At 50.4% G+C, this 13,682-nt stretch overlaps 1 protein-coding gene across 1 annotated transcript in view; it reads right to left on the reverse strand.

The window, feature by feature from the left end:
• The window catches only part of efna3b (ephrin-A3b), a 56,248-nt gene extending 44,632 nt beyond the window's left edge, over window positions 1-11,616 (reverse strand). Inside the window, exons 1-2 of the mRNA XM_076012826.1 lie at window positions 11,328-11,616; window positions 10,678-10,953 (exon numbers count right to left, since the gene is read on the reverse strand). Of these exons, the coding sequence (XP_075868941.1) occupies window positions 10,678-10,787 (110 nt within the window). The 5' untranslated portion in view covers window positions 10,788-10,953; window positions 11,328-11,616. The remainder of the gene's footprint in view (window positions 1-10,677; window positions 10,954-11,327) is intronic.
• Window positions 11,617-13,682: the final 2,066 nt, after the last annotated feature.

Here is a 13,682-nt window from a genome sequence, read left to right on the forward strand (position 1 = left end):
GGCCGGGAAAAGAGCAGCGCAGGAAAATTAAAAAGGCTTCGCAGCAGCAGCAGCAGCACAGGCTGAGCAGGACGGGGAGGACAAGTGAGCGGCTGCAGCCAAACCATTCTTACTCCAAACTCCTACAGTCAGGCCTCCGAATGTCTCCGCTTCAGCTGCAGCATCAGTGTTTACATTTACTCAATATTATAGGAGGTTAAGCAAACATGTAAATGTGTGCCCTTCTGTTCCGACACCGCGACTCCCCTGCAGGGGAAAATAAAACACAACAGCCGAGTTCTCGAATCTTTAGGCCGAGACGGAACATTTTTCTGAGGTCTCGGGCCAGCTGGAGGGCACAAAACTTCCCGCAACTCACTAAAACAAACACGGAGCAAAGCTCGGGTCAACACAGACAACGAGCGGAAGGGAAAAAAATAAAGTTGGTTCAAGCAGATTTGGAATAAATTGAAAACGAAAGTTTGTTCAAATTACCACATTTAGCCACTGTAACGTGAAATGAATGTATTTTTCTCAAAGGTCAACACACCCAATCACACACTGCACCACATCCAGTCGGAGTGAAGGCGCTTGATGACATCATCGTGGCCAACTGCCAATACATGCTGACGTTCCACCTCTGATGACAAATCAATAAAAAGGAAATCGGCGGACAGTTTGATTAAGCAATTAAATGTTGGCTGAATCCCGACGAATGCTTCCGTGACATCAATTCTTACGCTAAAACATCAATTCCGGGCGATTATTTGAATTACCGTTGGCACAGAAGCGTCACCGCCGCCGACCAACTCCCTGCCAAGAGAAGCTCTTTAATGGCTTCGCCGTGAATTACAGGTCGACTCACTGGTTCCCAGTGACGCGTCTCACCGGCCGACGCTCATTTTTACTGGCCGCCACCGGGTGCGAGGTGAGTGGGTGTGTGTGTGTGTGTGTGTGTGTGTGTGGGGGGGGGGGGGGTGTAGCGGTGATTTCTGCCTCCCTCGCTGGCCTGGCTGCCGCTGATTAAAGCCTTCTGCCGAAACAAGGTCATAATTCACTTAGCCACTTTCCAATTTCCGCATAATTACCCTTCCGCCTCGCTCGCACCAAACACGCGCGCGCGCGCACACGCGTTCGCACCAGCGCCCCGACACAAACACGTCTCCTCTCCGAATTGTGTCATTACCGAGCGGAGAGCGGTTAAAAGGTTTCGGAGTTGGCCTCTTAGTGACAGCTTAAATGGATAAAACCTCAATTAAAGACTCCCTCCCTCTCGGCGGAGCGCTCTCTCTGGCCGCAACAGGAATTATTTCGGTGTCCCCTACGCACTTTTGGCCCCCGCTCGAGCCGTCCGAACCGCTTCGTACCTCGACATCCAAACTTTCTCTTTTAATTTGTTTTTTTTCGTTTTTTTAATCATCTCAAATCCGAACGTAACCTTGCCGCGCATTTGTGTGGTTTTCTGCCCCGATGAACCGACAAAACCATCGTTAGCGTCATTTCCACCCAGTAAAGCAGCGCCAGCGCACACACAGAAACACATGCTTTTCCCATTAAAAAAAAAAAAAGTGCGTGCGTGATTGAAAACGGGCCGCGTTTTCACCAGAAGCCGCGTGGCCTTAATGTGGAAGATGGCTAATTGTCACGTCGGTAGAGTTTACCCATCCAGCATATGGCCTCAGACCGCCGCCACACCGCCACCATTAGCCACATCACAGACACGCAACGTGAGCATCTGGCGTGTGGCGTGTGGAGGGACGCACACACACACACACACACACACACACACACACAGAAACACACAAACAGCTTGTAAACATCACAGCCTTGTTATTAGCACCTGATTACTAGAGCTCAGGCATCGACTCGGAGAGTAATGTTAATATCAACAGAGCAGTGTGTGTGTGTGTGTGTGTGTGTGTGTGTGTGTGTGTGTGTGTGTCTGAGGGAGCCGCTCTCTCGGGGCCATTTGTTCAGATTTCCCACATGAGCAAATTCGTGTTCCACCTCCGTATTTTCGCCACCAAATCTGCAGGAAAAAAGGGAAAGAAATGATACAAGAAAAGATCTGATTCGTCGGCCGATGGGGTGGAAGGAAAAAGAAAGACCCGGCGGTTCATCGACTTCAGACGGGGGACAGTTCAAACTGGCATCAGCCCAAACACGGCGGACCTCAAACGAGGCCCCCTCAGAGGTGTCGCCGTTCTTCATTTCCCAGATCCGCGTCCTCACATCACCCCATCGAGCCCTGTCCTCAGATCACCTCCAGTCGGCCGCACGGAGGCGAACGCGCTACTCATCTGCAGGTTCAGAGTGGAGGTAAGGACGGAGACGGCCGAGATCAGTCAGCAGTAACTCCTTTTGCGGCGCTGGACGGCAGGAGGGACCGTCGGACAGGTTCGCTCTCCCTCACGAGTCCCGACTGACGTTTTGAAAAATAGAGAAAATTGCGAGAAAGTGCCAAAACGCAGGGCTCGTTAAACCAAAGAAAAGTCTAATTCACTGAAAGTACTGCAGAAATATTCTTTTTGTGTATTTAAAGGCTACAAATTAACAGGCCAGATCTTGTTTTTAATTTCCGCCGCCGTGGCACAAACACACATACTTCAAATCAGCCAATTTGTACATTTGCGGGAAAAATTAATTAGCCGCTGATTACCATTATAATGGTTGAAAAGGGATTTAATTGATTTTCAAGCAAAAAAAAATGAAATGGTACATTTTCTTGATTTTTTTCTGACGAGTTGTGTACCCTTAGTTGCATAATTGAAAGTGTTTTTCATGGATCGTGTTTGTTCTCAGGAGTATTAGTTTCAGCAGTTTCGCGATCAACCGTTAGAGGTAATCAGCAGAATCATTGGGAACGATGATGGAGACGTCGGTGACGCTTATTTGCGCGAAAACAACGCCAATTTGGACGTTTTCCGTCGCTATAGCGAGGCGCCCGCGGAAAAAAGCAGCTTCTGTCATCACACCTGCACACCTGGCCTTAACACAGGTGTCGCTCCGTTCCAGGAAGTCGCCACTAATTAGTTGAGCAGGGCTCATCGCGAACAATTGTGAGCTTTCATCATTTTCAGAGTGTCCAGACAGCAAATGGAACAAATGGAAAAAACAAATGGAGGCGTCCAAAACTGCATGTTCATCGTGTAGTTTTAGAAGTATGACTGCTCACCCTATCAAAATGCAGAGATTAAAAAATGTAATAAATAATCGCTGCTTCACACCGACAAGCCACCCAGTCCACATCGGGATTCAGTTGAGCTATCAAAAGCTGCTAAACGGCTCCTCAGCAGGTGGCAAATGATTGATTAAACGTGGGCACGCACTTAAGCAGATGTGGACGAATTAAACAAGAAAAGTTTGATTTCTGGATGTGTCATTCTGGCCCGTTTTAAAAGAGAATCGCTGAGATTAATGGCTTAAATTTACTGCCAATGGTTTTTATCTGGGATCTGAAAAACGCCATTTGGATGGATGAACAAAGCCATGCGGGGAACACATGTGTCCCAATAAATCTACATGACATTAGAAGGGATTTTGTCTCTCCAGAATGTGTCAGCGCTATGAATCACACCGCACGATCAATCTCCGGCGAGTGGAATTTTCCAAGTGAATCCACATGACGACGACGGCGACGGCGGCGGCGGCGGCGCACATTTGTTCCGCGCGTCGTGCAGAGCGGCTCAGAATTTTCAGCGATTGTGCTAAAACTTTATTTATTTATTTATTTTTGCAGGAAAAGCAGTTTTACGCAGAGGTTGTACTGCTTCACATTCATGAGTCTGAGAAAGAAACGAAAGAAAAAAAACAATTTCGATATTTTCCATCTGTCACATGGTTGTCACAAAACCTAAAAAGGCATAAAGTTGATTCAGCAGGTCCATCGAAATGTGATTTTAAAAAAAATAAAAAATTCGTTTTTCTCCTCGCCGGTGAGGTGTTGGTGAGTGACATTTCTGCCTGGAATGTGTATGCAGCTCTGGGCTGGTGAATTCACCGCAGCCCACCATGAAACACCTCCAGCTCCCTGGTGGTTGACTAGCAGAAATACATTTCCAAACCTGCCAGGAGAAACGCAGCAACTGGCAGAGCTCTTTTTTCCCCCCCTCACTTTCTCACTTACTCTCTTTAAAATATTGTTTTTTTATAGCACTTTAATTTCAGAGGAACCTCAGTCTATTTTATTTATTTTTTTACCCTGAAAATAATTTTCCTCTGAGACAGGAGTGTTTCCTGCAGATGCAGACGACTGCTCAGAGAGATTTCTCACTGTGCAAAGCTCTCAGTAGCCTCACATGGTTGAGCCAGTCACTAAAATCAATAGTCGTCGGCGGCGGGTGTTTATACCCGCAGGACTTACACCTTTCTTTCTTTTTTTTTGGTGTCAGGCATAATCAGAGCCGCCCCACTAAGCCCCGACTCTCCTTCGGGCCCTCGGCGGCGCTACACTCCTTAAATCCACAAGAAGCTGCTTCCAGACCATCGCGGTGACCAGTTAGGGCCGTGAATTAGGAGTGAGCAGGTGGGCGCGGCGGACATCAATACCCCCATTTTCACAGCGTCGCCTCCGATTAGTCGATCGCGTAAGCGAGACGGCGTTTGAGGAAATGAAAAAGAAGCAATCAGGAGATGCGGGAAAAACGAGGAGCGTGTTCGATATCGCAGCCTGGTCTATGTCTCTCTCTCTCTCTCTCTCTCTCACCAGATCAATGGCCCTGTTTGTGTGTGTGAGAACTTCATGCACAAGGAAGTGTCAGGCTGTGTGTGTGTGTGTGTGTGTGTGTGTGTGTGTGTGTGTGTGTGTGTGTGTGTGTGAGGGGTGACGCAAAAATTAAACGCAACTCCGACCGAGCGGAACTCTCCGAGCGGTCGCATTAAGAAGCAGCACATGCTTTTCTGAAATACCCCTCCAGCCCCCCACAGAGACAGATCCCCCCACCCCCCAGCCCCCATTTGCTGAGAGGAGCAACGGCAGAGGAGACTGAGTGGGCGGGAGCTCCGCCCCCATAATGAGACAAAAAAAAAAAACAGGGTACGGGGAAATAATTCACCTGCTCTTCCTTGTTCTGTCCTCTCTTTATTACTTCCAGCAGACAACGTTTGTGCTGCAAGGAAGAAAAAAAAAGGCGGAGCGACGGCGGGAGACGGAGGAAGACGGAGGAAGACGGCCACATCTTATTATGCAATCGGAGCTCATCCATCACACAGGTGTTCCCCGCTGCGTTTTAATTAATGGCGTCTAGCGCGGCCGGGCGCCCGCAGGAAGCCCGACGCCAGAATCCATCCACCTGGACACGGCGACGTGGCCTTATTATGCGTTACTGATGAACAGTGTGACCACAACAGCTACATGATAATCACCGGGGCCAGCCCGTGTGTGTGTGTGTGTGTGTGTGTGTGTGTGTGTGTGTGTGTGTGTGTGTGGTTCCCTTTGTGCGTCGCACAGACACAAATGCACAAGCACCCCTGATGGATGGCTGGTACACAGGCGGACACAGTGCTGGTGGTGATAGGGAGTGAGTGATATTCTCCATTGTGCACGTATTCATAAATGTAAATGAGCGGCGCCGGGAGACGGATCGGTTTGCGGCGCCGTCGGTGGGGGGCGTGGGGGGGGTTGATCGGGCCTGCTGAGTCCTCCAGCTCCGTTTCTACTTGGTGAGCCCGCTGGCCCGAATAAGCATGGCGTAACGTCGAACGCTGCAGCCTTTGTACTTTGAAGTATTTGTACGCGTAAATAAACTGAAAATTACGCTCTCCACAAAAACGGGAATCGGTCAAATTGCGTTTGCGAGTTTGAATCCAAACTCTTGTATCTACAAACTTTGGTGGACGCAAGTTTTTTTGAATCCGCCAGTGCGAATTCATCACCGTGAAAACAATTTCGAGATAGCGGGAGCTGGTTGAAGACTGTTGAAAAGAGACACAAATAATCCCAGCCGTGTTTCCACCAGCGAAGAGATCGCTGAAGACAACAAGTCTGAACCCTCAGACCGAATTTTACGGAGCCGACCGTGAGAAAACAAAGCTGCGGTCGAACGCGGAGTACCGCCGAGTTGACTGTTATTTCACTAAATTCTTGTTTTCTGGAGAAGAAAGGAACGTTTATTTGGTTAGAAGATCATTCGGGGAAATTCTAATTCACGGAGCGGCCGTGCGGGGCCTTCGCAAACACTACAAGCATGTTGGAGCAGCCACCCGAGGAGCCGGCCGGGCTGGTGAAAATCTCGGAAAATCGGGCCGCTGTTTTGCAAATTCCGTCAACATAATGCTCACCGACCAAGCGTGGCCATAATTGTTGACACCCGCAAAGACCACTTGCCGTCTAAAGTGAGGAAAGCAGTGCGGCACACTGGTCTCTAATGGCGAAATTAGCATAAAAGGTAAAAATGTAATAAAAAGAGAATGTGGGGAAAATGAAACAGATGGCAATGAGCTGCTGGCGTCTGCACCAGTAGACGCCGTGATTAGTTAACCAACAATGTGACTAATTTGACAGCACCTTATAGTACAATGCATTGCCCGAACTCACTTGGATTGCCAGTGATATATGTGCTACACAGCGTTAGTTACGCAGGTGAGAAACAACAACTGACACTATTTATGCAGCTCTGCGTACATTCCCGTTGTCTCTCTCTCTCACACACACACACACACACACACACACACACACACACACACACACACACACACACACACACACACACACACACACACACACACACACACACACACACACGCATCCAGAGTGGAGCGGGGTGTGTTGTCGATGCCGGGTGTGTGCATCAGGAATTATTTATCATCATTGTGATGACCCCGCTCCTCCCCCTCGTCTATTATAATTCCACACCAACACGTAACCGTGTTTCCTCTCCTGCTCCAACCCTGATCTGTGGCCCCTCTCTCCCTCTCCGCTCCCTCCCTCCTTCCCCTTTCCATATTCCAACATTATTTCTCCCTCAGCCCTGCGTGACGTGTCTCCGCGCACTCCGACGAGCCGGATGAATATAAAGCGAGTTCTGCCGCTCGACATTGATCACCACCCACACCACGATCGCACACACTGCCGCCACCGCTGGCTCCGTGCCAAGTGGCGTGAGTCGAGGTGACGGTGTCATTGAACGCTCACTCACTCACTCACTCACTCACTCTCTCACGTGCACGCGCGCACGGCTTCTGCCTACCGACGCCTATGTGTTTATTCTGAACCTAATTGCTTTTGGATCGTAGATCTAACAGATGAAGATATATCAGCTCGTATCCATTATGCAAACCGGTTAACTGCAGCGTTATTAGATTACACACACACACACACACACACATGTATACAGACACACGCCGGTGCACACGCACGGGCAGGCGGGCACGCACACACACACACACACACACTCACTCCAGCTCACAGCAGTGGCTAATTGCCAGGTGGTGGGAGATAATGTGTGATTTAACGGACTGATGGATCTGTTTTTGTTTCGGTCACCCGTCAGCGAGCAGAGACATCTGTAGCGAAGAAGGGGGGGGGGAACGAACGCACGAACGAGCATGCGCACGTGCACGCGCAAAACGCAAAAGTGCACGCGACGCCTGTGCCCGGCGGGACGCCGGCGACAGGTGAGTGATGGGCAGCGGCGGCTCGCAGGAAGCGATTCATCTCCTGGAAGTTATGAATAAAGGGAGACGGCAGACGGCTCGTAGTCGTGGATGTACGGGAGCGCGCAGGCGAGGGCGCATGTGCGGCTACCAGCACGCCTGCGTGGATGAGTGTGTGTGTGAGAGTGTGTGTGTGAGGGAGAAAGGGAGTGAGAGGAAAAGAGAGGAGTTAATCCATGGTAACAGTGTCTGCCTGTCTCGTGTGCTAGATGAGTGGCTCAGGGCAGGAGGGGTGTGTGTGTGTGTGTGTGTGTGTGTGTGTGTGTGTGTGTGTGTGTGTGTGTGTGTGTGTGTTTGTCGGGGGGGGTGGCGAGGTCAGGAGCTGCAGGGTCCTGGGGCTTTACAATGTGTTTACCGCTCAAAGTGACAGCTATACCACAGCTTATTATTGGCACTTCCAAACCTCGGCGCTGCGCTAAGAGTTACAGGGAGAGAGAGAGAGAGAGAAAGACCCCCCCTACCCACACACACACACATACGCAGAGGCCCGGCGCTAACAGCTAATGGCGCAATCCAGCCACGTCCCTGCGAGAAAAACAGATCGAAATAAATGCAGGCAGTCTGGCAGCCGCGCAGGTTTAACTCTTCGGCTTTTTAATCCGACAAAGTGGGCCGAACCCCCAGAAAAGTTGTGCTCGCTCGGCCGATTGTCATTATGTATGTTCCGCACACGGAGCGAGCGAGAGAGAGAGAGGGAGAGAGAGAGAGAGAGACGGGCTGAGATCAGGGATGAGGCAGGTCCGCTGAGATGTGGTGTTCTTTAATTAACTGCAGTCTTTTGTAAAAAAGAAAAAAAAAGAAAAAAAGACAGAAGGAAAGAAAAAAAAGACACACACACACACACACACACACACACACAGCCGGAGTTTCACTGCAGGGGTTGTAAATATGCCGCCGCTGGGATAAAGAGCGTTAGCAGCAAGACAGGGGAGGAGAGGCTGCAGGGCTGCCGGACGGTGGTGGGGTTAAAGGTCAGGTCGCTCAGCTCTTCCTGCTGCCTGCTCTGGAAAGTCAACCGCAACCTTATTGCTTCTGTTTGTTTTGTGTGTGTGTTTTTTAAGCGCACAGCCAGCAGTCAGATCGCAGGCTGCTTCATTAAAAATCTATTTTTCAAGAGGTTAAAGCGAAATTGAGTTGACTGTTGTTGTTCCCTCCCTTCGCTCGATGTCGTTTCCACATTTCATATCCAAATCGATTTAAGTCTCTCGTAGCGACAGGGAGATATTTCACGAGAAGTTTTCTTAATATTCGGGGGGGCAAATTGAAATGCGGTGAACTCCACGTCGAGAGTGGCTGAAGAATACCGGCGGAGGCACATTAGCAGGGAATTTGAGCATAATATGGTTTTCTCTAAAATGTGCAAAACAATTTTCCCGCATTAAGGAAAACTAATATTATTTACCGTATTATACCAAGAGCAATAACCTCACATTTTCCGCCCCGGTCGCTTTATGCACTGCGTCACGTATCATAATTCTGCGAGAGCGTAAATTCACTTGGGTCTCTCTTAGTTTTATTTGGCGCAGTAAACTAAGAAGTGGCTGAGGTGAAGTGAGTCGTCGATGGCCTCCCAACCTGAGAAAACAGCCGGCTTTTTACTGTGTTTTTATACTGCGGCCTCTTCAATAAACACGTGCATTATATTTAAGTTGTTTGGATGACCATCCTTGATGTTAATTCTAGTTAATTCCGAGGGCAAAATATAATGAGCTGTGGTGAAAGCTGGTAGCGGGAATACACCCCCCCCCCCGCACCCCCGCACCCCTCCAACCCCCCCAACCCCCCAACCACACACACACACACACTGCACTACGGAGGGTGGAAAAAGAAGGTGTGTTCGTTTGTGACATGCGCTGTAGAGCCCCGCCGACACCGACTGATTCAGGAGGATCGCCTCGCACGACGTCAAAGCTAAAATCACGAGATTTACACGGCATCACCATCCCACTGAAATACTCCATTATCATTCCAATTTAGTTTGTTTTCTTTAGCTCATGCAGTCGCCATACTTTACGACACTATCAACATTTTGTAGGGGGGACAGGCAATAATTTTAGCCCGTTAAACAAAGAAAGATGGACGTGGATCACTGAATTATTAAAGAACCAGTAGAAAAAAAACAGTAGATAATTGTAGCGAAAAATGGGGGGGGGGGTAAGTTTGTTTGTTGCTGCAGGTTGACTGTGCATGGCAACAGACTTGCAATTCACTCACTGGAGGAGCATCAGGAAAAAAATCGAGCGTGAGGAAAAGAAGATTTTCAACTCGGACGGAGATGGAGAGGCGACTAGCGAGGGATTAGACGGATAACAAAAAGGCCAGCGGACTGCGTGTAAACAGGAGGAATAAAGGGGGCCGGGGAGGGACGGCAGGAGAGAGCACGTCGCAGCGGGAGCGAGGGGGAGAGATTGAACGGTGACACCGCAGCAGCACAATGGGGTCAGGATGAAGAAGTGCTCCTAATTGAACCAGATCGAGGAGAAGACAGAGGAACGAGCGCTCTAAGACGGAGGAGAGGAGGAGGAGGAGAAGAAGAAGAAGGCAGAACTCTTTCCTTTTCTGTCGACTCCTCCATCATGTGGGGCAGAGAGGTGGAGGAGGAAGAGGAGAAGGAGGAGGAGGAGGAGGAGGAGCGCTAAACACACACAACCGATAGTTCCACGCACAAAATGTGTCAGAGAGGGAGATGATCTGGAGTGGAGCCACCTTGACCTCACATAGGAGGCAGGGGACCCAGCAACACACACACACACAGACACACGGAATTGGGAAGGAACATGAGACGCCTGTTTAGCTCTTTGCGGTAATGGGCAAATATTTTCTTCAACTTTAAAAAAAATAAGATAGAGAGAGAGAGTTACAGTCGGTCGGTGCTGATGTGCCCAGCAGAGGAAGAGGAGGAGGACGGACGGATGGAGTGAAGCTCAGAGCATTGGAAGTGCAAACCAGGACATTTTTCTTAGCCGGTGGAGAACACACAGAGATCACAAGGACACACACACACACACACACACACGCAAGAAGAAGGTAAGGGGGGGTTCTTACTGTATGTTGGAGCTGTTCCAATAGACGGAGTGCCTGTCGGCGGACACCTGGAGCAGGTCCGCCCAGGTGAGACTCGTTAGCACCAGGAGAGACAGCGCCACCAGAGCCATCCTCCCGCCTCCTCGTACGGCCTCCGTCCCTCGGCTCTCTCCTCCTCCTCCTCCGCCTCCTCCTCCTCCTCCTCCTCCTCCTCTTCCTCCTGCTCCAGCGGCCACTCTCTCGGTCCCTTTAACCCACCAGCGAACGGCCACGCTCAAACATCCCAGCAGCAAATGCCTAGCAGACGGGTTTGGGTGGGTGGGTGGGATGTGGGTGGGGGTGGTAGGTGGGGTTGGGGTTGGGGGGGAACAAAAAGAGGAAGGAGAAAGACACAAAAGCTTCACGCATGCGACACAAGGAGAAGGACTGTTGCAATAGTCTGGCTGTGGTTAATTATTGCTGTAATAGTCGAAGTCTATTGTGGTGTCAAGTGACTTGGGGTGCAGCACCCCCACCTCCACCCCTCGACCCCCAACCATTAAACTAGCACCCCCTCCCACCCCCAAAATTCCTGAGGCTTTCCAACCCTCCCACCCCAAGAAGAGTTGGTTTTGTGGGGGTCCTATAGTGATAGTGGGGGGGGGGGACGCCTGGTCCTCGGCTGTCCTCACCGGGTTGTGCTGCCTCGGAGCCCGCCAGATGGGTGTAGGAGGTCGGCGTTGGGTCCGAGCGGGGGGTCGCTCTTCCTCCGAAGCAAGAAACCGGTCCAATCCACGAGAGCAGAGCAGAGGAGCACGCTGCCGGCGTTAGAAACACGAATTAGAAAATATGTAGAATAATATTAACAGTAAGCCAAGTCTTCTTCCTTCTTCCTTCTGCAAACTCTTCTTCTTCTTCTTTTGCGTGATGCTGCAGTTTTTTTTCCCTCTTTAAGTCCGTCAAACGAGGAGGAGAAGAAGAAGAAGAAGACGAAGACGAAGACGAAGAGCGAGCTGCGCCAAGCACACGAGAGCGGGATTCTCTGCTGCGCTCGTGCGAGTCTCCGCGAGACGGGTTCAGCAGTTGCACGAGCTCCTCGAGACTCTATCCGACGAGCATCGCTCACTCACTCACGGTGAAAGCAGCAGCAGCGCGGCCACCGGACCCTCTCTCTCTCTCTCTCTCTCTCTCTCTCTCTCTCTCTCTCTGTTTGGTAGGCAGCGCTCGTCCCCTTCTTGCCAGCCCCGCCTCCTGCGCGCGACAAAAGCGCATTCCTCCAATGTTGGGGCCGAGACGCTGCACATCAGGCGTGCGCAAGTTGATTTTCTCTCTCTCTCTCTCTCTCTCTCTCTCTCTCTCTCTCTCTCTCTCTCTCTCTCTCTCTCTCTCTCTCCTCCACCCACCACTAGAATCCACCCACCCACCCACCAGTAGCAGCAGCACCACCACCACCACCACTACCAAATCTTCGACCTCCTCTCCTGTTTGGAAAAAAAAATGGAAAGCTCTGGATCCTCCTCTTTCTCCTCTTTCTCATGGATTTATTAGGGCTCATCTCCACTAGCGCTTCATCGGCTCGGGCCACTTCGGCTCAGCACGACTGTGTTTCCACCGCGACGTGGTCCCAGCTCAGCGTGGGTGGAGTTACCGCTGCAAAGGCGGACCGAGGGTCCCTTGACATCTGTTATGCCTTCCGTGCCCCCATTCATAGGTTTTACCTTTTTGTTTTTCACAAAAGCATTTCATCAGGGCTTAGAATGATTTTGTGCAATACTGACAAAACGCTGTCCTTAGCAGAGAAAACATAGGCGCTAACAGTTGTGTGGCTAACAGTTTATCGACATGAGCTAGCGGTTGTACTTTTTTGAGGTTCTTTTTGAACTTTGTCTTTGGCCACCGAGAACAAAAACGTCTGCAGCTCTTTCATTCGCCCACGGCACAGTTAAATAAGCATTTCAGTTTTCAATATGTGTAAATGTAAATATCTACACGTTGGGCCTTTAAAAACTCACACTCGTGTTTCGTGAAAACTCTGAGCCAAACAGTGCCCTGCCCTGTGCTAGATCACCACTTTTGCCCCCATTTGGCCTGCTTGGAACCCCAAGGGAGCAGAGGCCAAAATGGTAACGGTTGCAACCGTATTGGCTTATAAGAATTGGATACTGGATTGGCAATGACGCGGCGAGCAATTTCTTTTTCCAGTGGCCACTCGAGGTACTGCAGCAAAAAAAAAAATCCCATGGCCTCAAAAGGCATTTTTCCCATAGACAGGACGACTGTGACCTCAAAAGATTTTATTCCCAGAGTGACGTCACGGCATCATACGTACTGCTGTGCATTGGCTCGTTCTGATTGGCTGATGCGTCCTGATGTTTCCCATGTGTCACAGCCACATGATGTGAAGTGCCCAAGCTCTATGAGCCCTATAGTGCGGTAGTCAAAAACTTTTTCGGCGTCTGCGCTGGCCGCTGAATTGGCTACCATGTTGGGGTCTGGGGGCCTGGTTTCCTCCACCTCCTCCTCCACTTCTCTGCCCCCCTCTTTCCCCCCATTCCTCTTTCTCTTCTCTCTGCCCAGATTCATCTGCAAAGCAACCATCTGCAGTCAATTTTTCATCGCACGCACACATGCACACGCACACGCACACACACACACACACACACACACACACACAGCAGTGAATATTTATTCTAAAGGTTAAGCTACACCTCCTGGCTTGGATTCCCCAGACACTGTAAGTCAGTCAAATGCGTTACTACGAGCGCGTGCGAACCTCTTTGAAGGGGGGCGTGCAAGCGCGCACCTGCATCGTGTGTGCATGTGCTCCCGCACGCACGCACGCACGCACGCACGCACTTCCTTTACATGCATTCTTCACCCGGCCGACACCAAGCACACAGACGATACAGATGAAGCAGGCCGCACGTATAGGAGCGGTTGATGACCTCCAATCAAGTGGCTTTAGGTTGTCACGTGATGCAGACGGCTGGAAGTGGTTTGTTCGAATGATGCACAGATGATGTGTTTTTTTTTGGGGGGGGGGGGGG

The sequence above is a fragment of the Nelusetta ayraudi genome, unplaced genomic scaffold (genome assembly GCF_046127955.1).
Source record: "Nelusetta ayraudi isolate G7.1 ecotype Tasmania unplaced genomic scaffold, CSIRO-AGI_Nayr_v1 ptg000136l, whole genome shotgun sequence".
NCBI classification, from domain to species: domain Eukaryota; kingdom Metazoa; phylum Chordata; class Actinopteri; order Tetraodontiformes; family Monacanthidae; genus Nelusetta; species Nelusetta ayraudi.